The 24,265-nt window shown below is 48.8% G+C and overlaps 1 protein-coding gene across 5 annotated transcripts; it reads right to left on the reverse strand.

The window, feature by feature from the left end:
* Nucleotides 1-23,892, reverse strand: IST1 (IST1 factor associated with ESCRT-III). 5 transcript variants are annotated; one of them, XM_048870766.2, is made up of 10 exons: nucleotides 23,785-23,892; nucleotides 10,650-10,749; nucleotides 8,801-8,981; nucleotides 8,184-8,271; nucleotides 7,312-7,395; nucleotides 6,784-6,894; nucleotides 6,252-6,428; nucleotides 5,096-5,184; nucleotides 3,780-3,828; nucleotides 1-1,268 (listed from the first exon to the last, which is right to left on the reverse strand). In XM_048870766.2, exons 2-10 carry the CDS (start codon nucleotides 10,735-10,737, stop codon nucleotides 1,083-1,085), a joined length of 1,053 nt encoding a protein of 350 aa, XP_048726723.1. In that variant the 5' UTR covers nucleotides 10,738-10,749; nucleotides 23,785-23,892; the 3' UTR covers nucleotides 1-1,082. The 5 variants fall into 5 exon arrangements, with proteins under 5 accessions (XP_048726723.1, XP_048726718.1, XP_048726722.1 ...); XM_048870761.2 differs by having other exon boundaries at nucleotides 5,092-5,184; XM_048870765.2 differs by lacking the exon at nucleotides 23,785-23,892 and adding an exon at nucleotides 23,611-23,682 and having other exon boundaries at nucleotides 5,092-5,184.
* Between the last annotated feature and the right edge of the window lie 373 nt (nucleotides 23,893-24,265).

Consider the following 24,265-nt stretch of genomic DNA (forward strand, 5'->3'; position numbering starts at 1 on the left):
TTCGGTCCTGGACTTTATTAGGAACTAATCTACAAGATACAAACCAATCAAAACCATTAAAGAAAAGCTGTTTGAAAATGTTATGTACAGATACATTACACAGAAGACAGCAACAGTCGTCTTCTAAAGGCCTTTCCAGTGAGCAAGAGCAGCACTGGCTAGCAACGGGGTGGATGGAGAATGATGCAGCTCTGCCTACTCATCTCTGGTCTGGCCACAAGCATCTTCAGCTGTGCTGAGTCCAGTGACACCAGTAACGCTGCAGCCAAGCATCTAACTCGAACCCTGCTCTGTATCCGCTGTCCTGCCAGGGCGCGCTTCCAGCAGACCCAGGCTGAAGATGAACAGAAGAGACTGTACAGCACTGCCCTCCTGTGAAAGGGAAACAAACCCTCCCACCCAAATAAAGCAGTAAAGGCCACAAAGGGCTCCCTGAGAATCCAGTGGGACTAAACAAGGCCATCAGCTTCCTAGATAAGCTCTGCAACTGGATCCACTGTGGAGCCAGGAGAATTGGGCAAGTATAAGGTGCGGCAAAACCTCTAGGAAGCCCTCGTTTCTACTTGCCATGATATTCCCCATCTCAGCCTGAGCAGCAGGCTCAGTGACCCTTTTGAAAGGGATTTCTGTCACCCTCAGCACTTTGTGCCCTGTGTGTGGGGTGGGCACCCTGTGGTGACTCTCCACTTGGGCCCACCTTCATAAGGAGACAAACTTGTCATTCTTCATCCTCCCTCCCTCTCCCATCCCCGTGGGAGACACTGCAAGAGCCATGGAGAGAACAAGGAGTCAAACCTAGAAGGCAGAACAAGGTTTTCTTGTGGAATTACCATCAGAGAGCTGTTCCCTGCTCCAGTCTTATCAGATCGCCCACAGTTCCCCTCCTGGAGCAGCAGATACCAGGACAGCAGCAGCATTTGGTATAAGTACAGCAGGAAGAGAGGTCAAGAGAAAGAGCATTCATTTTAGGTTAATACAGGAAACTGATTTCTATGGGAGTCTGTTTCACAGAGAAGCAGCATGGTCCCAGCTCCTAGACCACACACTGGTGTTACAGCCGAGTCAGTCTTAGGTTTTCTTCTTTAGCTCCTCAAATCTCCGAGAAAGATCATCGAAATCAATATCTTCAGACGCAGAGGTGTTGGCACCAGCAGATGCCATTGGCAGTGTATCGGGCACAGATGGTAATTCGGGCAGCACAAAGTTATCATAGATATCTGGAGCGCCAGTTCCTGGCTTTGTAGAGGCTTCTGGCTTAGGTCCAGGACCTATTTATGATGAGAAACCCAGAGTTACAAGCTATGGACAAGCGGCCATACCCTGGCTCCCCACTCCAAGGGGAGCTAAGACCAAGCAAACCAAGACACCTATCGAAAGGCTGCAGAACTCCCACGTTTTTAAAGAGCACACTTAGCACTGAGACTCCTGGCACCAGAAAGCTACCACCGTGCCGCTCACAGTGCCGCTCGGCACCCAGCCGGCACTCAGCTACCACGGTGCCGCTCGGCACCCAGCCGGCACTCAGCTACCACGGTGCCGCTCGGCACCCAGCCGGCACTCAGCTACCACGGTGCCGCTCGGCACCCAGCCGGCACTCAGCTACCACGGTGCCGCTCGGCACCCAGCCGGCACTCAGCTACCACGGTGCCGCTCGGCACCCAGCCGGCACTCAGCTACCACGGTGCCGCTCGGCACCCAGCCGGCACTCAGCTACCACGGTGCCGCTCGGCACCCAGCCGGCACTCAGCTACCACGGTGCCGCTCGGCACCCAGCCGGCACTCAGCTACCACGGTGCCGCTCGGCACCCAGCCGGCACTCAGCTACCACGGTGCCGCTCGGCACCCAGCCGGCACTCAGCTACCACGGTGCCGCTCGGCACCCAGCCGGCACTCAGCTACCACGGTGCCGCTCGGCACCCAGCCGGCACTCAGCTACCACGGTGCCGCTCGGCACCCAGCCGGCACTCAGCTACCACGGTGCCGCTCGGCACCCAGCCGGCACTCAGCTACCACGGTGCCGCTCGGCACCCAGCCGGCACTCAGCTACCACGGTGCCGCTCGGCACCCAGCCGGCACTCAGCTACCACGGTGCCGCTCGGCACCCAGCCGGCACTCAGCTACCACGGTGCCGCTCGGCACCCAGCCGGCACTCAGCTACCACGGTGCCGCTCGGCACCCAGCCGGCACTCAGCTGAGCCACAGGGTTCCAAACTGCATTCAGATACCCTGGGGAATCTCACCGAGACCTGTTGGGGATAATCCCATAGCTCACAGAAGAGACTGGAAGAAAGCTGCATTCTATAGCAGAACACTCCTAGTCATGGGTGTGCTGAGCCAAGTGGAGGTGGGTCAGTCTCTAGCCAACCGCTGACATATTAGATGGTAGAGCTCCCTGCTACAAGGCACTAGTGTAGTTAGTTCTGCAGGTCCAGCTGCCCTGAACAATATGGATAAGTCCTGGCATTGGCCACTGTCTGCAGACAGGATACTAAGCTAAATGAACCTTTGGTCTGACCCAGCGTGGCCGTTCTTATGTAAGTCCCAGGCCAATGAGTTTCTGAATTCCAGAAGCCCATCCCTTCTGCCAGCCCAAGCAGACAAACATCACATTCTCTCCAAAGTGCGCTTCATGTCAAACTTAGTTAACTCTCGAACACCAAGTGGGCAGGGGCATATGAGCCCACCCCAGAGCTCCTGTGGGCCCAACCCACACATCAGCATTCACCAACTATTTGGACTATCCTCCTCAGCACAGAAAGCTCCACCACACTGTTGGAAGCAGCAGGCTGGAGCAGACAAGGGACCCATTTAATCTGGAATCCCATCTCTGCCTACGGTCAATGCCCCTGCTGAGTGTCCAGACACCACTATGATGGAGGGTGCTTCAGAAATGCACTGAGCATCTAATTGTTCATTGGTGGGAAACTGCCGATGAGCTTTTACTCTGAAGCATGTGGGCAGCTCAGTAGCTTTTACAGAATGTGGATTTGTGGTCAGTAGCAAAGCTTTGCCACTGCTCCTCATCTTCTGACTGAAGCCAGTATCAGCGCTGGTGTTCTCAGAAACATCCCATTCTCTCCTAAAGCTCCCTGGTGCCATTTCCTCTCTTTTCTGCACCAGAATACTTTGTAAATGACATAATTAGCCATATTTCCTGGCATCAGTTTAAAAACTGTTGCCTTTTAATTTCACGCTGTGCCCCCTTGTTCCTACTGGATTCAGAAGGGAGCACTGTGATCTAGTCTGACCTCCTGTGCAGCACTGGTCAGAGACCTGTCCCAGGATAATTCCTAGAGCAGAGCTTTCAGAACAACCGGCTCTCGATTTAAAAATTGTCAGTGATGGAGAGTTCATCAGAGCCCTTGGCCAAGTGTTCCAATGGTTAATTACTCTCACCACTAAAAATTTACACCTTACTTCCAGGCATAGAGAAGAGGCCAGAAGCACAGGGCCCTCTTCTGTATCAGTGACTACATTATATATCTACCCCACTCCTTTCCTTTTACAACTCTCATCAGCTTACTCTTCTCCACTGGGAACTGAATAGTCATGGGCTTTTGACTTCTCCCTGGGGAAGCCCCTGTTCCTTTCAGCCACCCCACTCCGAATCATCCCAATGTGTTAGTGCTTCCAGTCTGGACTCACATCCTGCTCCATTTCTGGGCGGATGTTTCCAGCCAGACACATTGTTCCCTCCTGACAGAAGCTTCCTCTTAGTGACACCAGGAACCTATGCCCCAAGCTGTCAACAGTCCCCAGTGCCTCCCTGGCGTACTCACCAGCCACCTGTGCAGAAGACACATCCTTGTCAGTACTAAGGTCATCAACCTGAAACAGACAGACAGACAGTCACTACACACCCAGACGTGACTCCAAGCAAGTGATGCTTGGGGCTGTCCTCCAGGTGCAGCTCACCGAGGACAGCACCCATGCCATGTGGAGACTGGCAGCTCCCCTCTGCCCTGCTCAGATGAGGAGCAGTCACATGTAAGCCCCAGCACCATGCATAGATATGCCCCATACATTTCTCTTCCCTTCCTGAGACAAGGGGCATGTTCTCCAGCCCAGATCACAAAGCAGCTGTCCTCAGGAGACACGATAACTAGGATTTATCCAAATGCAGAACTGAAATATTTATCATCCGGTGAGGAAAGAGAAGACAAGCCCCAAACCTGTTCCTCTTCCCTCACAACGCAAGGATAAGAAGCTATGCCACATGCAGCAAGGAAATTCTGGAGTTCCACATGGAGGGATGAAATCATCCCTCCTTTGTTCCCGCCTGATGTGGGGCCGTGGTCCCGCAGTGCATGCAGTGACCAGTACTGCAGAGAGAACCCACTCTAGACAATGCCCCAGCCAACCAAGCCAACGGAACTTGGGCACAAAGCTCCAAACAGCAGCTACTGCATTTCTGTGACCAGGGGCACTGGGCCAGCATGCTCAGGGACCGAGCCACACACCCACCCATCTTAGCACAATCTGAGGGCAGATACACGGATGCTGGTCACAGTACAGAAGAAAAGCCATGATGGGGCCACAGTAGCCACACACACCAGCATGCACAGAAAGGCCAAGCTGAAATTTCCCTCCCTGTCCCCTCAACAACTCAGTGAGGGGGTAGAGAAGAGTTTGTTCTGTATAAATCATATCAGCTGGTGTCAGCCAAAATTCTTATTTAAGGTTAAACATTAAATTGATCCAAAAGGGATAAGTCAAACACCAATGAAGGCTGCAGATGGCAAACCTGTTACCTGGAAAGATGCAAACCCTTTATAGTCTGCCTGTTAAATACATGGCAGCTCAGGAGAGTCTGCTACAGTTTCATTATCATCAAGGCCATAAAGCAACACAGGCTCAGCGTTTAGAGGCCAGCTCTCTGCCCCAGCCTGCGCAGCAGGGCTGAGCTGGGAACCCTCAAGAGCTGCACGCGTCAGAGTTTACAATGCAATCAGTGCCAGACCCAGCCGCTCAGAAACGAGCGGTGTTTGGGAAGAAGTGTTCAATGGGGAAAGTTTGCCTCCCCTCTGGCTACTGTTCTGCCCTCTTCTCAGGACTTTTGCTGCTGCTTATAAAGAAGGCTCGGGCACTTACAGACTCATACATTGGGGGAGCTGCTGGGATCGGAGGTGGATGTAGGTTGGCAAAAGGCTGGTAAGTCCCCACAGGTACTCCATTGAAGATCTCCTGTAAGCAGAGAGAGGAAAGTCAGCAAAGCCAGGGGGAGCCGGTGGGACAGCACAGCAGCTTTGGGTTTCACTGTACCATCCGTGATCACCGTCATGTCTGGAAATGTATTGAAGGATGTATATCAGCCAAGAAAACATCTCAAATACGCCTCAGACACTGACACTGCAGTGACAAGTCCAGCCTCAGCGCACCAGAAATGGTTTTACTCACCAGATCAAATGCCATGGGGAATCCAGCGCCTCCTGGTACTAAAACCTGAACATTACATCTTCCAGTGCACGCAGCAATCCGACCAAGAGAGGAGAGAATGCCACGGCCCCAGCTCCTGGAGCATTCCACCTACGTGCAGGGGCCATAGCATGGTGCAGAACTCTCACCGGGAACCTGGGCAAAGACCCTTCCAGGCTTTTACTGAATGGCCAGAGGGTTACTGCCCCGAGACAGTTCAGCTCAAAACCTGGACACTGCCCAGGCCCAGGCTTTCCGGGCAGAACACAGACAGGCATGACGGAGCGTTTGCTGGGAAAGTGACCCTGCTGCTAAGTGGCTGGACTGCCTCACAACTAGCCTGCCCTGCAGAGAGCTCATCAGGCTCCACGGTCAGAGGCAGAACCTTCCCCCAGCTGTCTTTCCGTTCCTACAGGCCTGGTGAGGAGGAGTTTCCCCTGAAGACCTCTGATCCTTTCCCCCTCCCCTCACTGGCTCGCAAAGAGTTCCTGCCAGTTCTTCTCGGTGTTCGCCACCTAACAGAACTTACTCGAGTTCTTTGCCCTGTCTTGGCTTAGGGCTGTAAGCAACTGCTGCCACGGTGAGAGCATGCTACAGTCAGAGGAGGGAGAACCCTCTCTTCCCACAGGATTCTCATTCTTTTAAGACAGAGGAAAGTTGTTGGAGCCCATGGGAGGGGCAGTGGGCAACATCAGCTACACTGGCAATATCTTCAGTCCCAGGCACACCCTTCAAATTCGCCAGCTAGCGGGCTGCCCCCGCTACTTACGCCTCCCCTTGAGTCCGCACGTAGGCTCCCATTCAGCTGCCCCCCGAGGCCAGACACACTCACTCACCGGTCCCTTTATAGGTGGATAGGGCGATGGAATGGGCACGGGCATTGGCACTATTCCGTCAGGACCAACCAGCGGGGCCATGAACCCACCGCCCCCTCCTCCACGTCCACCTTTCTTCGTGTCGTCTATGAACCCCACGTCGATCAGATCCGCCTCAACGCCAGTTGGGGCTTCAGCCTGAGGGGGGAGAAAGGGCTCGTGTTGCTAACCCAGAGAGCCAATGGCTGCCTCTGCAGTGTCAAGGAAGCCCCCCGCTCACTAGGAGAGGCACTCGTGCCTGCTACAGCAGCATACGGGAAGGGGGGAACAAGAGGCAGGGTTCCTGGCTATTCCAACGCCTACAAGAGGAGTGTATATGGAGCAGGTGAGAGGAGAGAGCTCACAGCCACCTCAATGCCCACTAGAGGAGCCCAGGGCGGGGGCTGCTGCAAAGCTCATGGCAGTGCCAGAGGAATGAGGGAGATGGTTTGGCTGTCAGAGGAGATGCAGGGGAAGATGCCAGCTCAGAGGTCTCCAGCTCTGCCCCACTCACCATCACCACCGAGTCAGGTTCATAGGGCACATTGTAGTTCTTCGCAATCTCAATCAGGTACCTCTCCACCAGGATTTTGGGGGGAGCCTCCACGCTCAGCTTGTGCATCAGCTGGAACACAGGGACAGAGCCATCAGCCAGCATGGCAGAGGCCAGGAGCTAGCATCCCTGGGGAGGACACACAGCTGTTGGGCAGCTAGGTGCAAGGCCTCCAGAGTGAGGAGCTCCTTATGACAGGGCCACTGGAAAAAGTCTCTGCTCAGTGGCCTTGCTCCTCCTGCTGCTGCCAGCTCAACAGTAAGTGCCGGCCCTGCTGCGTACTTCATGCCTCTGTAAGTCTGCGCCCCAGAACTGCCCCTGACGTCTCAGTAAGGAGGGCTGCTTGGGCTATCTCAGCTCTGAGCACTCCCCAACGTGACATGCATCCTGGGAACAACCCAGGTGATGTCTCACCTGAAGCAGCATGTGTGTCTGTATGTGACATGCAGCCCCCACCCTGTCACTTAGCCTTCCCTGCTAGGCTGTTACCCTGTCATTGACTGTCCCGATCTGGTTTGTCCTGCATAGCTTGCCATACTCCTTGCTGTACTTTGCACACAGCTGGTCAGCAACCTGCAGTGGAAAAGAAATTCTGGAGAATTTGACCAGAACAACATAGTTTCATAGAGTTTAGTACCAGCTCATCGTCTGACTTCCTGTCTATTACAGGCCATGACATTTCCCCAGGTACCCCTATATTGAGCCCAGTAGTCACACTAAGTCATTTCAACTCTCCGGAGACTAAGCTCTTGTGTGCCACAGAAAACAGAAGAGACTGAGGTGCACCAATGCCAGAGGCCTCTGCAGGGGCAGAGAATTGATTAGATGCAATATACCCAGATGATTCCCACAGGTGATCCGCACCCCATACTGCATAGGAAGGCAAAAGCCCCCAAAGGTCCCTGCCAACTGGAAATGGGAGAAAATTCCTTCCCAACCCCAAGTCTGGTGATCAGTTGGCCCGGAGCATATGAACAAGAAACACCATCCACGGAATGAGATTCTCTGCACGACCTCGGTGGACTCCCAGGCTGTCCTCTCTCCAGCTGCGGCCAACCCCCAATGCATCAAAAAAAGTAAAACAACCAGAATACATACAAAGCTTCCTCCCCACAATTCCACACACACCTCAACTCCTGTCTAGGTGACTTTTGCACTGATGTGCTCTCATTCCCATGCCCTGGGTGCCCCAATCAACCACCCCACAATGACCCCAAGGGTGCAGTCCTCCCCACAGAGATTCACCCATCTCTCGTTCCACAAAGCCCAGGCTGGGAATATAAACCTCTGCCGCAGTTAACAGTCCCCAAAGGCCAGGGAGGCTGCCCCACAACCAGCACTGCAGACATAGCTCTACTCACAATTTTCAGCTCGGCCACTTCAGACTGTAGTCGTGGGGCAGCCCAGATTAGTGTAGAGACGGCTTCCGCCAGGCCAGTGTCCAGATCCCTACAGAGACATGAATCCGTAGGTTACCCACCCTAGCTCTGCTGCTTGTGTGTGCAGCTCAAGAACTGCCAGGCCTGAGGCACCCCTATCTTCTCCAGAGGAGCTGCCAGTCTGCCTGAGCCAGGGCAGATCTTTAGGGGGTGTGTCTACACTGCACTACACTGCCAGCTGGCTCAGGCTAAAGGCCTGCTTAACTGTAGTGTAGACACACAGGCTCAGGATGGAGCTCGGGCTCTGGGGTCCTGCAGGGGGGGAGGGTCCCAGAGCCTAGGCTCCCCCCAAGCCTGCCCATCTACACTGCAATTAAACAGCCCCTTAGCCCAAACCAGCTGGCATGGACCAGCCACATGGATCTAAGCGCAGTGTAGACAGACCCTCAGAGGGCTCAGCAGACTGACACACACATGCAGCCCCCTCCAAACTATGGGAAGCCCATGCCAAACTCTTGCTCTATAGGTAACTCCTCCCCAGGTCCCAGCGGGTCCTTCACCCCCACTCCCCACAGGTAACCTTGTATTCAAGGTCTTACTTCATAGACTGAATCAAGCCGAAGCGAGCTAAGAGCAGGTCACAGTACAGCTCCAGGATCTCCATGGCCTCCACTAAGTAGTCTTCTCGGATGATGTGCTCCACACGGATCCGTGCTCGTTCATCCTTCCCTGATGCCAGGTAATCTGCAATCTCCTTCCTTGCCTTCTGGGCTAGCTCAGCTGCAGGACAAGGCATGAGCGCTGGTTACCCAGTGGCCAAGAGCTGCCCTGCTACCAGCATCACTGGAACTCATCTTATTCACTAGCTTCTTCCTCTCCTCTGGCCATGGCTTTGTAGAACCCTCTCCCGCCCTTACCCGAGGCCTCCCTACTGTTATGCTCAAGAGCACCAGAGCATTTGGGCAGGGCCCAGGGATTCCAGGCTGTCTGGGAGACGCTGGAACACCTTTGGGTGCTGTGGCAATAATAAAAATGGGGGCACTGGGCATCCACACACGGGGATCCCTCTGCCCGAATGTCTAGGAAGGAAGAGCATGGTCACAGAAGCTGCCACCTGCACTACAAACCCCAGGCTGTGGGTTAAAGGCCATTGTGCCAAGAGAGAAATGATCACTCACGTAGCCCTTGAGCTTGCTTCAGCTACAGCTTTACTGAAGCCACCAAAGTACCAGACGCTTGCATCTCGTCAACCCAGGGGCCTGTCTTACAGGTCACATGCCAGAAATAATTAGTGGGGAGACCCTAGGACAAACTGCACTTTCTAGATTTTGTCACCCCATCTCAAAAAAGATATATTGGAATTGGAAAAGGTTCAGAAAAGGGCAACAAAAATGATCAGGGGTATGGAGTAGCTGCCATATGAGGAGAGATTAAGACGACTGGGACTTTTCAGCTTGGAAAAGCGACAACTAAGGGGGCATATGATTGAGGTCTATAAATATAATATATTTTTAATATATGGTGTGGAGAAAGTAAATAAGGAAGTGTTATTTATGCCTTCTCATAACTCAAGAACTAGGGGGTCACCAAATAAAATTAATAGGCAACAGGTTTAAAACAAACAAAAGGAAGTATTTCTTCACAAAACACAGTCAACCTGTGGAACTCCTTGCCAAAGGATGTTGTGAAGGCCAAGTCTATAACAGGGTTCAAAAAAGAACTAGGGAAGCTCATGGAGGATAGGTCCATCAATGGCTATTAGCTAGGATGGGCAGGGATGGTGTCCATAGCCTCTGTTTGCCAGAAGCTGGGAATGGGTGACAGGGCATGACTCAGTTGATTACTGGTTCTATTCGTTACCTCTGGGGCACCTGGCATTGGCCACTATCAGACGACAATACACTGGGCTAGATGGACCTTTGGTCTGACCCAATATGGCCATTCTTATGTTCTAGTGTACGGCTCTCAAATTTTTTTTTTTACTGGTGACCCCTTTCACATAGCAAGTCTCTGAGTGCAACCCCCTTATAAATTAAAAACCCTTTTTAATAAATTTAACACTATTACAAATGCTGGAGGCAGAGCAGGGTTTGGGGTGGAGGTTGACAGCTCGGGACCCCCCAGGTAATAAACTTGCGACCCCCGAGGGGTCCCAACCCCCAGTTTGAGAACCCCTGTTCTAGGGCACCCCAGGAACAGGGCATATTTTAAGCCCTGAGCCAATTCTATTTCAAGGGAAAGCAGAGGGCTCCAGATACATGGTTCTACAGCTGCCTGTATCTTCCCTGCCCCAGTTCTCAGCCTCTCAAGCACTGGAAGTTTTACAAGATGGAAACACCAACTGGGAGGGCAGGGCTGGCACAATCAGCTGGGCCCAGCTAGCAAGAGCTGGGGTCAGGCAGAGAGCACGGTAGAGTTGGCCCTGCAACTACCGTACCAGATACCCACTTTTCTTTTTCTCCAACAGTTTGAGGCGATTGATAACCAGGCGCAGGTTGACTCGCAAACGCTCGGCCTTGAATCCGGAGCCCAGCATGATGTCCAGTTCCTGCAAGAAGAAGAAAGGAGGGTCACTGGGCCCCCTGCAGCCCTCAGGTGTCCCCGCCAGTTTAGCATCACCTCTTCCAGCTGAAGAGCTGCCCAATTCGCCAAACACACGGATACCAGCCGCCAACTCTTAGATGCCTCAAAGGCATGAATGGAACGAAAGCCTCTGTTCTGCTGTTTGTGCTAGAGCCCCCTGGAGCAACCAACCTTCCTCTTCAGGGCACTCCCACACTCCACCTCAAGTGGAACAATCCTGCTCCGCAGACCTGGGAACAGGAGTTCCTTCTGAGCTTAAATCACCCATTTCAATCGTGAATAAGGCCCTACTTGAATCGCGGGATGACTGTCAAATAATTGCAGTTGAGCTGCGGACAAAACATGGAAAAAAATCACAGAAAAGTAATAATGGACCTTTAATTGTGGTAATTTGGAAAAGCTGGAGTAAATATATTTGTTTACAAAAAATTTCCTGGAACAATATAAACACTCAAGTATTATGTTATGCCCTTGAATTGTTTTGATAACCAGACATTTTGCTTCAACTATATTACAGCCAAAAAAAGTGACCGGTACAATATAAAATTCAGAAGACAAAGTCTTAACGCAACTGCTGTAGAAATAGAGTTCAGCCCCTTTAGTCTTTTACATTTACAGGGACTGAATGTTAATGCAGTACACCCCGCTACAGTAGTCTCCATCATGCCCTGTCTTTGCTTTGGGAAGACGGGTCTGGATCAAGATACTGCACACTCAGCATCCACAGAATTACACAAGATTGCTAGTGGTAGCTTTGCTATCTCTGCTAACTCTGGAAAACACTGCAGAACTGCAGCTAAATCCTAAAACTCTCCAAGATCATTTGAAAATGCGTATGGGGAAGCTGTGCTTTAGCTTCATGGCCAGACATAGGGATTGCCTCCAGATGGAGCCCCTGCACTGATTAACATGTTCACTTGTTTCACATCAAATACCCAAACTGCTGTTATAAAGGACAGTGTGGGTTGCCTGAACCTTGGTCCTTGCCGAGCAGGTCTGGCAGCCCACTCCTCAGTGTTGCAGTCCTGTTCCTTCAGTTTGTCTGCGGTTTCCTTGAACACTCCTTGAAAAACCCATTCCGCTCTGCATCTTTGCTATGCTTTTCTTTTGCATTGGAGTCTGCCCAGTGTATCAAATCCATGACAGTGCTGGGCGATTGATGGATAGAAAGAGAACACATCTCCAAAGATTTAACGGTTTGGCATTCTGAGCATTCGCAGCCGTGGGGCTGGAACAGCTCTGTGCCCCTGTCCATTCCAGGTAGGATCCAGGGATGGGGTTCGCTATAGTTCAAAGTTCGCTATTGTGAAGAGCATTATACCCAGAGCATACTACATTGCCAAAACTACCTAAGTTACGGTGGGAAATACTAATGGGGAAGAAAAGCGTGTGTGGCAAACCTCAAAATGTATGCAAAATTGCGGACTGTTCAAAGTAAGCCAATAAAAATAAAAATTGCAGTGGAAGCCTAATACTGCAGGATCAGCAATTTCTGCAATATTGCAAATGAAGTAGGGCCTTAATCATGAATCCATAAGCAGGAAACTGTGATTTAAATAATACCTTTTAATCTTGTTTTGTATTTGTACTTTAGTTATTTTCCAAAGGAAAATCTGACTCATTATTTGGTACCCATTAAAACATGATGTTTTACAACTCAATTTGGTGATAATTTTTGCTAGCCAGGAGGATAAGCTATATTGATACACATTTTTAAGCAATTATATAGCTTCACTTATTCAGATTCATGATTTTTACTTTATATTAGAAAATGGTGAATGACACTTTTCTTATTTACTAGATTAATTTTGTCTTTGTGATGGGTCAAGCTCTTTTTAGATGGAAACTGGGATTCAATCAAAATTGCACATAACAAGCATTTTTAAAAACTAGGTTTTCAGTAACGACCTTATACCCAACATATTTATCAGAACAGGTCTTGTATTTAAAACTAAATGATTTATTAAGCAAAGGAAGTATTATCTGTAGTTAGTGAATTGGACTAATTGTTTCTCATCACCATGTCCTTCAAGATTTTAGCACTAGTAAATCTCATTTCTCACCCCTTGTTTTTATTCATAGATTGGAAGAGGAAAACAAGATTTCCTGCTTTTTCAACTCCACATCTGTTTCTCAATTTTCAACAAGCTAGTCATTGAGCAGAACAAGCTGAACTGAAATCCTAAAATCATAAAGGTTAGAAGGGACGGCAAGGGTCAGCTAGTCTAACCCAGTGGTTCTCAACCAGGGGTATGCATACCTCTGGGGGTACACAGAGGTCTTCGATAGGGTACATCAACTCATCTAGATATTTGTTTAGTTTTACAACAGGGTACAAAAAAGCACTGGTGAAGTCAGTACAAATTAAAATTTCACAGACAATTATTTATGCTGCTCTGTATACTATCACTGAAATGCCAGTGCGATATTTATATTCCGATTTATTTTCATCATATGGTAAAAATGAGAAAGCAAGCAATTTTTTAGCAATAGTGTACTGTGACACTTTTGTATTTTTAGGTCTGATTTTGTAAGCAAGTAGTTTTTAAGTGAGGTGTAACTTGGGGGTACGCTAGACAAATCAGACTCTTGAAAGGGGTACAGTCGTCAGGAAAGGTTGAGAGCCACTGGTCTAACCCCTGCCAAGATGCAGGATTCGGATAAACACAATATTCTCTCTGCAGCTGTGGAAGAGGGTCCTGCTGCTGAAAGCTGGCTTAGCACTCACTCTCATTGCATGTGCTTATCCAGTTACCTCCACCAGTTCAGTGGTTTAGCTTTCTTTAAAATTTCTACAGCAAACATGCACTGCTTGAATAGTTTTTTTTTTTATTTTAATAGATTATAGTAAATTTAGGCCATAGTATCATACAACTATAGGGCAGGAAGGGACCTCAAGAGGTCATTGAGTCCATCCCCCAATGCTGATGCAGGGCAAAATAAACCTATACCATCCCTGAGAGGTGGTGTTCTTAAGCACCTCCTATGATGGGGATTCTACAACCTCCATTGGTAACCTATTCCAGTTTCTATCCACCTTTATAGTTAGAAAGTTTTCCCTAATATCTAACCTAAATCTCCTTTGCTGCAGATTAAGCCCATTGCTTTTTGTCCTTCCTTCAGTGGACAGAGAGAACAATTGATCACCACCTTTTTTTATGGGTTTCAGAGTAACAGCCGTGTTAGTCTGTATTCGCAAAAAGAAAAAGGAGTACTTGTGGCACCTTAGAGACTAACCAATTTATTTGAGCATAAGCTTTCGTGAGCTACAGCTCACTTCATCGGATGCATACTGTGGAAAGTATAGAAGATCTTTTTATACACACAAAGCATGAAAAAATGGGTGTTTACCATTACAAAAGGTTTTCTCTCCCCCCACCCCACTCTCCTGCTGGTAATAGCTTATCTAAAGTGATCACTCTCCTTACAATGTGTATGATAATCAAGGTGGGCCATTTCCAGCACAAATCCAGGGTTATAAATCCAAATCCAGGGTTATAAAAGAATAAATGGACACAAATCAGATGTCAAGAATTATAACATTCATAAACCAGTCGGAGAACACTTCAATCTCTCTGGTCACGCGATTACAGACATGAAAGTTGCGATATTACAACAAAAAAACTTCAAAACCAGACTCCAGCAAGAGACTGTTGAATTGGAATTCATTTGCAAATTGGATACAATTAACTTAGGCTTGAATAGAGACTGGGAGTGGCTAAGTCATTATGCAAGGTAACCTATTTCCCCTTGTCCCCCCACGTTCTTGTTAAACCCTGGATTTGTGCTGGAAATGGCCCACCTTGATTATCATACACATTGTAAGGAGAGTGATCACTTTAGATAAGCTATTACCAGCAGGAGAGTGGGGTGGGGGGAGAGAAAACCTTTTGTAATGGTAAACACCCATTTTTTCATGCTTTGTGTGTATAAAAAGATCTTCTATACTTTCCACAGTATGCATCCGATGAAGTGAGCTGTAGCTCACGAAAGCTTATGCTCAAATAAATTGGTTAGTCTCTAAGGTGCCACAAGTACTCCTTTTCTTTTTGCGAATACAGACTAACACGGCTGTTACTCTGAAACATGTTAAACTATATAATTACTTAAATAACTAGATATAATGTATTGTCCTGGTTAACAAAGAACAGCTGATTTTGTGTTCAGACTGTATGTAGTTAAAACATGTTGACTGGGAATGGTTACCAACCAATAAAAATAAATTTTTATTTAGGGAAATAATGTACAAATGCAAAAAACAAACCAACAACCACCCCCCCCACACACACAAAAAACCCCAGTGATTTAAATCACTGATTTAAAAATCAATTAGCCCTCCTACATCATCATATGTAGTATGTAGTTCTAGTTACTGCAGATATTAGCAATATATACAAACATATTTCAATATAAAGTACAGTGAGATCTGTACAAAAGACCACTCTTGCAGGCAACTCTAACCATATCGAAGTATCCCCAAAACATGAGTACAGTTTTGTTCCCCCTTTGTCAGAGCACCGCCTCTGCTAAGTAACATTTTGCTCTTTCCTTGTATAATTGTTTGAGTTTCACTTTTTTTTTTTTTTTTATTAAATTGAGGCACTCTGACTTTATGGTGATGGATGTGGCATGGATTACAAATTTTAGTAACTAAAAAACCTAAGGGTTTGTTGATTGGTAACTATGTCAGAACAGGTTGTTTCTGGAATGTCTAATAGGAATTTTCACAAGCGTAGATGTGAAAGTCAGGTACTGAAATTAAATATAATAGAAATTGACATCTTCAAGACCAAACCCCCTGAAGTTCATACATTCTCTTATATCCATTCTTTTATGTAAAGATTTTTTAATCATGGTAAAATTCTTCATAGTGTCTGTACTTAGTTACATAACCATAACTTTCATTTGATGGGTTTTTGGATGGGAACAATAATGCGAGTGAGAGGAGTTAAACATCAGGAAGAACTTAAAGTCTAAGCCCCTATTTTCAGGCAAACAACTTCCCAGAAAAAGTACTCTTTGGGCTAAGACTTCTTATGTTGTGTCTCAGGGCAGAAGGAAAAGGAGTACTTGTGGCACCTTAGAGACTAACCAATTTATTTGAGCATGAGCTTTCGTGAGCTACAACTCTCACGAAAGCTCATGCTCAAATAAATTGGTTAGTCTCTAAGGTGCCACAAGTACGCCTTTTCTTTTTGCAAAGACAGACTAACATGGCTATTACTCTGAAACCTGTCAGGGCAGAAGGGAATTCGTTCAAAAGAGTTGGTACAGCATCTTTTTTGCTGTTATTTAGGTGGTCAGGTTGGGGATCAGTTTTCACACAAGTCATTTCAACTTTTTTTTGCACTTGGATAACAAGTTATTTTTAAAAGGTTCAAAGTTTGCCTGCCCCTCCCGGCTATATAGAATGTGGCTTTGCCACACAGGAAAAAAAAATGGTTGCACAATGAGTTTACTGACAAGCAAAACCAGTGTCCAGAACAAAGCAAACACTATTTATCTTCCTGATTTAAGGACCACATTGGGTGCAGCTATCCAAATACATTCACGTAAAGATGTCAGTGAGTGAACAGGTTTTGATCACTCATTCTGCTTTTTTCAAACCAGAAAATTTTAATAAAAACAGAACTGCAACATTATGGGTGAGATTTGTACAAGCACAGATGGCATGAAAACTCTTGACAGGCAAGTGGATCAGCTTGGTTTTAGTTCCCTTGCAGGAAAAGTAGAGCAGCACTAGGGGCTGCTGCTCCTTTTCCTGTAGGGAAGGGAGGAGCCCTTGTCACTGAGAACAGAGCAGGAGGGAGAAGAAAGAGGCGGCCATGTTTTATTAACATAGTGTTTTGCATTTTATGGAAGTCAAATAAACAGCAAGCAGCACAAGTGCCAGGAAGCCTAGCCACCCTGTCACAATAGCATCTCTGTGCTCTACTCAGCTAGGATTCCAACTAGCCATATTCCAAAGCAGGGACAGAGACTAAGGCAATACAAACCAGATAGCTTACAAGCCTTGCACTCCCATCCCCATTCTTCAGCACTGGTTTAACACAACCCTTTGCTAGGTCACATCTAATTTAGAGTGTAAACTCCCCAGGGACTTGCCTTTCTTGTTGCCTATAAAATGCTGCACACACGAGGCTAAAGAAATAAAAAATAAGGAAGTCCTAAGAACAAAGGTACCTCTATGTCACATTGAAAGAAGATGCTATTAGGATAGTGATTTCTCTCTTCCACCCTTTATCTTATCTATGTAGATTGTAAACCAGGGGTGAGAAAACTTTTTGGCTCGAGGGCCACATCTGGGTGCGAAACTGTATGGAGGGCCAGGTAGGGAAGGCTGTACCCCACAAACAGCCTAGCCCCCGCCCCCTTCCCATCTGCTGATTGTCCCCCTTAGAACCCCCGACCCATCCAACCCCCCGGCTCCCTGTCCCCTGACTGCCCAGACCTAGCCACACCCCCACCCCGACAGGCCCCCCAGGACCCCACTCCCTATCCAACTCCCTCTGTTCCCCAACCGCCCCCTGCCCCTCCCCAGGACCTCCTGCTCCTAACCACCCCATGACTGCCTCCTGGGACCCCCTACTCAACCTCTTCACCACTGCACGTGCCCCGCCACCCCCTTACCATGCCACTCTGAGCATGGCTGGAGGGGAGGGGGAACAGCAGGGGAGGGGCCAGGGGCAAGCCTCCCGACCAGAAGCTCAGGGGCCAGGGAAGGACCGTCCCACGGGCCGGATGTGGCTCGCAGACTGTAGTTTGCCCACTTCTGTTGTAAACCCTTTGGACAGGGTCTTCTCATACTCCATGTTTGTACAGTGTCAAGTACAATGAGGCCCCCAAGCACTACTGTAATACAAATAATATATTTCACATTCACAGCACTAGCACCTATAAAGTGTAAGATGCTTGATGGAGCAGAGAGCACTCGTACCTCAGGAACAGGCAAACTGGATCAAATAGATATTCCTTTCTTTAAGGAAAGTCTTAAATTATGGTGCCATGTCCACAACAATATCTATCTTAGATACGCCCATCCCTGCAGCATCTGAGCACCTCACACTCTCCACAGCATCATTGTGAGGAAGGGAACATGTCACAGAATCACAGAAATGCAGGGCTGGAAGCCCTGTGCTGAGGCAGGACCAAGTAAACCTAGGCCATTCCTGACAGGTGTTGTCTACCTGTTCTTAAAAACCTCCAGTGAAGGGGATTCTACAGCCTCCCTTGGAAGCCTGTTCCAGAAATTAATTACCCCAATTGTTAGAAAGATTTTCCTATATTTCTCTCGCTGTAAATTACGCCCATGACCAATGTTCCCTCTAATTTTTTCCATCCATGTGTGGAATAAATTTTGTTCTGTGCACCGAGGTAATGTGTGGAGGTGCGCCACCAGTAGAAACAAAAAACCTAGATAGAATATATATTTTTAAAAAGTAACCATAGGGATAATTACTCCAGCCAGGAGAGGTTAGGCATTTTAGAACGCGCTACTCAAAGAATTAAATTTAATTGTAAGAGAGAATTTGATTTGAGAACTTCAATAGCTCAGACATAGGTGAGAGGTTTATTGCAGGAGTGGGTGGGTGAGATTCTATAGCCTGCATTGTGCAGGAGATCAGACTAGATGATCATAATGGTCCCTTCTGACCTTAATAATAATAATATTAATATCTATGAGAAATGCATATACTAGTCAAAAAACCTAAAACAACACACTTTGAAAGACTAAAATTACAGAGAATATATGCACACTGCAGGAAGTACCAAGATGTAACAATACAAGCGTGCGTGCGCACACGCTGGCTGCTGGGGAAGTTTCTGAGAGATGCTGTGCACAGTCTCTTTAAGGCACTCTCACTGAAAGTTCTCCTGCTCTGCAGAGATGGGGTACATGGGTAGGGGGAGCCAGTGAGAGAGAGATAGTGTGTGCTGCCTGCTGGGGAAGTCTATGAGAGACCTGTGTTGTCTCTAAGGCCCTCACTCACTGCCCAGGCGGGTTGTTCAGACCTCAGATTGCAGCAGCTCTCTCCTGCTTCGACTCCTAAGCCCTGTCCTTAGGTGCTGGAACTAAGGGTGTGGGGGGTGCTGCAGCACTCCCTGACTTGAAATGGTTTCCATTATATACAGGGTTTACAGTTTGGTTCAATGGCTCTCAGCACCTCCACTATAAAAATTGTTCCAGAGCCCCTGTCCCCTCTCCCCTGCTCTACAGAGATGGGGTACAGGGGCAGGGGGAGTGGGACACCCTGACATCCACAGCCCCCTTTTCCCCCCACTCAGCACAGCCAGCAGGAGGGTCCCAGGAGCAGCTGGCCAGGGGCTCCAAAGCAGAGGGCAGAGCAACATGGCAGCAAAACAGTGTGTGTGGGGGGGCACCTGAACACATACTGCCGGATATGCACAGTTCTGCTAATCAAGTGCACAGCACTTGAATCACTCCTGGGCAGCCGTTCAATTGTACAGCTTAGAGGGAACACAGCCCACGACTCCTTGACCTGCCTTCAGTGGACATGGATCACTGTCCTCTTTACAACAGCCCTTTTTGGTTCACATTTCCACTTTTTGTAGGATTCCTTTTTGATTTCAGGTCATTAAAGAGCTCCTGATGGAGCAATATTGGCCTCTTACTACCTTCCTATCTTTCTTTTGCACTGGGATAATTTCCAGTTGTGCCTTTAATATAATCTTCTTGATAAACTGCAAGCTCTCCTAAACCCCTTATTTCAGGGTAGCAGCCATGTTAGTCTGTATCGCAAAAAGAACAGGAGTACTTCCGGCCCCTTAGAGGCTAACAAATTTATTTGAGTGTTGCGGTTCAAATACAAGACAGAACAAGGCTTTAAGCAAGCAAGCAGGCTGGTCTGCCGACGGGCTGGTCTCCCTATCAGCTTTCCACCCTCTCTTTTATTTCTCTCCCTCCTCCTGCGCATTACATACTCCAACAGATAAAAGGAATACACTGGCTTTGTTTAATATTCTTATTTACCAATATCTATCTACCGCATTCCTTGCTCTCGGGCCTTGAGCCCAGTCCTGGGAGGCTTCCCACAGTTCATTTCATCTGGGCGAGATTCCAAGGTTCATGCCCTTGAGAGGAGCCGTGTGTGCACTGCTCCTACACAACACTCCGGGTGTGCCCTGAATGTTGCCAAGTGCATGAACCCTGCATGAATCCTACATTTGAGCATAAGCTTTCGTAGGCTACAGCCCACTTCATCGGATGCATAGAATGGAACATATAGTAAGAAGACAGACACAGAGAGAACATGAAAAGGTGGAGTAAGAGGCTAATTAATTAAGATGAGCTATTATCAGCAGGAGAAAAAAAAACAACTCCTTGGATTTTCTTCCCATGGGATTTTTTCTACCCTGTGTTCGTGAAAGTCTGCGTTTTTCAAGTCCATTATCCTTATTTTGCTGTTCTTACTCCTTCCTTTGTCACACAAGGCCAAGCTTAAAGGTCTGCATCATTTATAATGCTGTAAAGGGGATTCATGGCTTTTACTGCTCTTTCCCCTAAGTATGTGGAGGGATTTACACATTTTCTAGTTTCTCTTACACCGATTAATCCATTAAGACCTGAACTCAAGCTTCTGATATTTTAACAGAACCCTCTTGTCCAATAGTGATGAGTGAGGTATACATACTTAGAAGATTTGCATAGTTACCCAACTGCCAAAGTTTCAAATTCTGAACTTTTTTAAAAGCACGGCATGGGTCAGATTTCAAGGAACGAGGCAATAAACGGTCTCTGCAGCTCAAAGGGTAATTCCTCCTGTTTTAGCACTGGCCTATTATCCCATTAGGTGCAACTCCGACAATGGATACAAACCAATGTTGTAAAATAAATTTAAAATATCAAATGTAAAATTAAGTTTACACTTGTTTTAAGCTTACAGTTGAACGTACAGCCATCTGCTTTACAGGCAAAGTGCCCAAACCGTTTCATTATTTAAATGAACTAGGCAATTCAGTCTGACCATCTTTAGGAGATGCTGCAAAATCTCTCTTTGAAAAAAACCTTTGCACCATATCAAGCCTGACTCTTAACAGGCAAATCAACAACAACAACAACAAAAAAGCAGCACCACGAGCAGGCTTTACCTCAAAAAGGGAGAAGGAACCAGTCCACTAGGGACTTTGCTATTGATATAGTATAGCTATACTATAAAACCTTAAAATAGATTAACTGATGAGTAAATTTTTCAAAAACTAAACTACAAGATTTAGGAACTTAAATGCCATTGATTTGGCTCCTTGGTCTCTTAGGCACTTTTGACAATTTTAACCATGGATCCTTTTCAGTGTAATATGTTAAATCAGTTTCTTCCATTGTCACCACAGTAAGACATCACACTGTGTAAGCAGTAATGGCTTACTACACGGTGTCATAAAAATAAAGGGAAGGGTAACCATCTTTCCGTATACAGTGCTATAAAATTTCTCCTGGTCAGAGGAAAAACCCTTTCACCTGTAAAGGGTTAAGAAGCTAGGATAACCTCGCTGGCACCTGACCAAAATGACCAATGAGGAGACAAGATACTTTCAAAGCTGGAGGGGGGGAAACAAAGGGTCTGTCTGTGTGAAGCTTTTGCTAGGAACAGATCAGGAATGCAGCCTTACAACTGTTAGTTAGTAAGTAATCTAGCTAGAAATGCGTTAGATTTCCTTTTGTTTAATGGCTGGTAAAATAAGCTGTGCTGAATGGACTGTATATTCCTCTTTTTGTAACTTAAGGTTTGGCCTAGAGGGATTCTCTACATTTTGAATCTAATTACCCTGTAAGGTATTTACCATCCTGATTTTACAGAGTTGATTCTTTTACCTTTTCTTTAATTAAAATTCTTCTTCTAAGAACCTGATTGATTTTTCATTGTTCTTAAGATCCAAGGGTTTGGGTCTGTGTTCACCTATGCAAATTGGTGAGGATTTTTATCAAGCCTTCCCCAGGAAAGGGGGTGTAGAGCTTGCGGGGAAGATGTCTCCAAGTGGGCTCTTTCCCTGTTCTTTGTTTAACACGCTTGGTGGTGGCAGCATAGGGTTCAAGGACAAGGAAAAGTTTGTACCTTGGGGAAGTTTTTAACCTAAGCTGGTAAGAATAAGCTTAGGGGGTCTTTCATGCAAGTCCCCACACCTGTACCCTAGAGTTCAGAGTGGGGGAAGGAACCTTGACACACAGACAATATCAAATTGAAATCTAGCCAATTAAAAAAATAGTTAAAAGTAGGCTCAGGTCATAGGCATGTCTGAGTCCCCTGCCAAATTTTGTCATTTTGCAGACACATTTTCCTACCCTTAAAGATATTTTTCTCTTCCCTGCTGCATGTGAAAAGCTCGCAAAAACAAGGGCAAGAGTGAAAGTGACTACCAAACACACAAAGTAAAATTAATTTTTCCCTTTAATCTTTTTCAGTTATAACAGAGGTTGCTGATGACCCAGGGAGCTGGCTGGTCACATGGTGCTAGGGCCTCATTTCCAGCTGCTGCACTGTATTAGAAGATGGCTAGACTGCAATACCTTCCTCATATTACTTCTACACGCAAACAATTTTATAGGGTTGCAAATGAGAGTGGGTGATCCTGCTATTAAAGTTTGGGAATCCTTGAGTTACATTATTTTTAATGTTACTTACACCAATAGGAGTAAAAGTGTTCAGACAGATGCAGTGTTTCAGCTGACAGGGTCTCTAGACATTATGGATTGCTAGGAATAAGCATTGGTTAGTTACTGGAAGTCATTTTATCCATCCCTCAATTTGTTAAAGATTGGTCCCTACATTTATGTAGCCTGGATTAATTGTCCATTTCAGATTAAAATATGGGAAATAATTAGGCTTCTACCTATTAGACAGACTATTGCACAATCTAACATATCTTAATGTTATTGTCAACAATACAATACACAGTCAACAATTTTTTTCTCAGTTTCTCAGAATCCCTTTTTACCTCTTTAAATAATTTCATTTCCTCCTTGATGTTTACCCTTGCCACATGCTTGTACACTCATGTTCCCTCCCACTACGTACCTATCCATTAGCCAACATACACACATGTAGCTCATTCCACATTTCCTCAAATCACTTCATCTCCCTTACTTTTACGCTCTTCTCTACAGTCTCTCAAATCTGTCAATATCTTTTGGTAATGAAGTGTCCGACAATTAATCACATTTAAAACTCTTGCGTAGGTGACGCAAAGCCGCAGGCAGGTTCCAGCCCAGATGCCGATGTATTCAACGGCAGGTTAATCTCTGTAAAATGTTGAGATTTATCTAGAGGGTCATCAGTAGTATGCATGCGCTTTACGTACAAATGAAGAGGAGACCCGACGCTGAAGATCTTACAGTGTAAATTAAAGCAAACGTGAGGAGTGACACGCGAGTAGAGAAGAGGCTGACAGCGTGAAGTCATCCGCTTGGCCGACCTCGGGGCGATCTCAAACACTCCGAAACGCGATCCCCGCCAGCACAGGCCTGTCCCCGCAGCTGAGCCCCCGGCAGGAGCCGGGCCCGGCCGCCGGCGGGGCGGGGAAAGCCGGCGCGGGGGGAGACCGGCCGCGGCGCGGCTCGGCCCCTTGCCCGACAGCCCGGGCCGGGTCCCCGCAGGCCTGGCGCGGCGCCCGCCCACCGCCCTGGCCCGAGACCTCCGCGCCAGCACCTGGCCAGGCGGCTGCCGGCCCCTCGGAGCCCGCAGGCCTTTGACGCGCTGCCCCGGCCCGGGCCGGCGGGCGGGAAGGAAGGGGCCGGACCAGCCGGCGGGGCGGGGCGGGGGCGGGGCGGGGGCGGCGGAGCCCGGCGGGGGCGCCCGCTGCCCCCACTCACCGGCCGGTCCCCGCGGCTGGGCGGCGGCAGCCAGGCGCCAAAATGGCGGCGGCGCAGCCTCAGCACCGCCGCCGGCGGAGCGACCCACGGGGCGGGACTCGGGCCCGCGGCGAGGACGCGGGGGCTGCAGGGCCCCTGAGCCGGGCGGGGGGGTGTCCTCGGGCACTACTTTACCTGGGGGAGGCAGCCGCGCTGCTCCGCTGCCGGCCGTGAGAGGAGTCACACGGCTCTGAGTCACTCCGCCGCCGCCCCGCCCCGCCCCGCCGAGCGCGGCCCGGCCCCGCCCCTCCGCGCCCCGCCCCGCCCCGCCGAGCGCGGCCCGGCCCCGCCCCTCCGCACCCCGCCCCGCCCCGCCCCGCCGAGCGCGGCCCGGCCCCGCCCCTCCGCACCCCGCCCCGCCCCGCCGAGCGCGGCCCGGCCCCGCCCCTCCGCACCCCGCCCCGCCCCGCCGAGCGCGGCCCGGCCCCGCCCCTCCGCACCCCGCCCCGCCCCGCCGAGCGCGGCCCGGCCCCGCCCCTCCGCACCCCGCCCCGCCCCGCCCCGCCCCGCCGAGCGCGGCCCGGCCCCGCCCCTCCGCACCCCGCCCCGCCCCGCCCCGCCGAGCGCGGCCCGGCCCCGCCCCTCCGCGCCCCGCCCCGCCGAGCGCGGCCCGGCC

This window comes from Caretta caretta, chromosome 12 (genome assembly GCF_965140235.1).
Source record: "Caretta caretta isolate rCarCar2 chromosome 12, rCarCar1.hap1, whole genome shotgun sequence".
Taxonomy (NCBI): Eukaryota; Metazoa; Chordata; order Testudines; family Cheloniidae; genus Caretta; species Caretta caretta.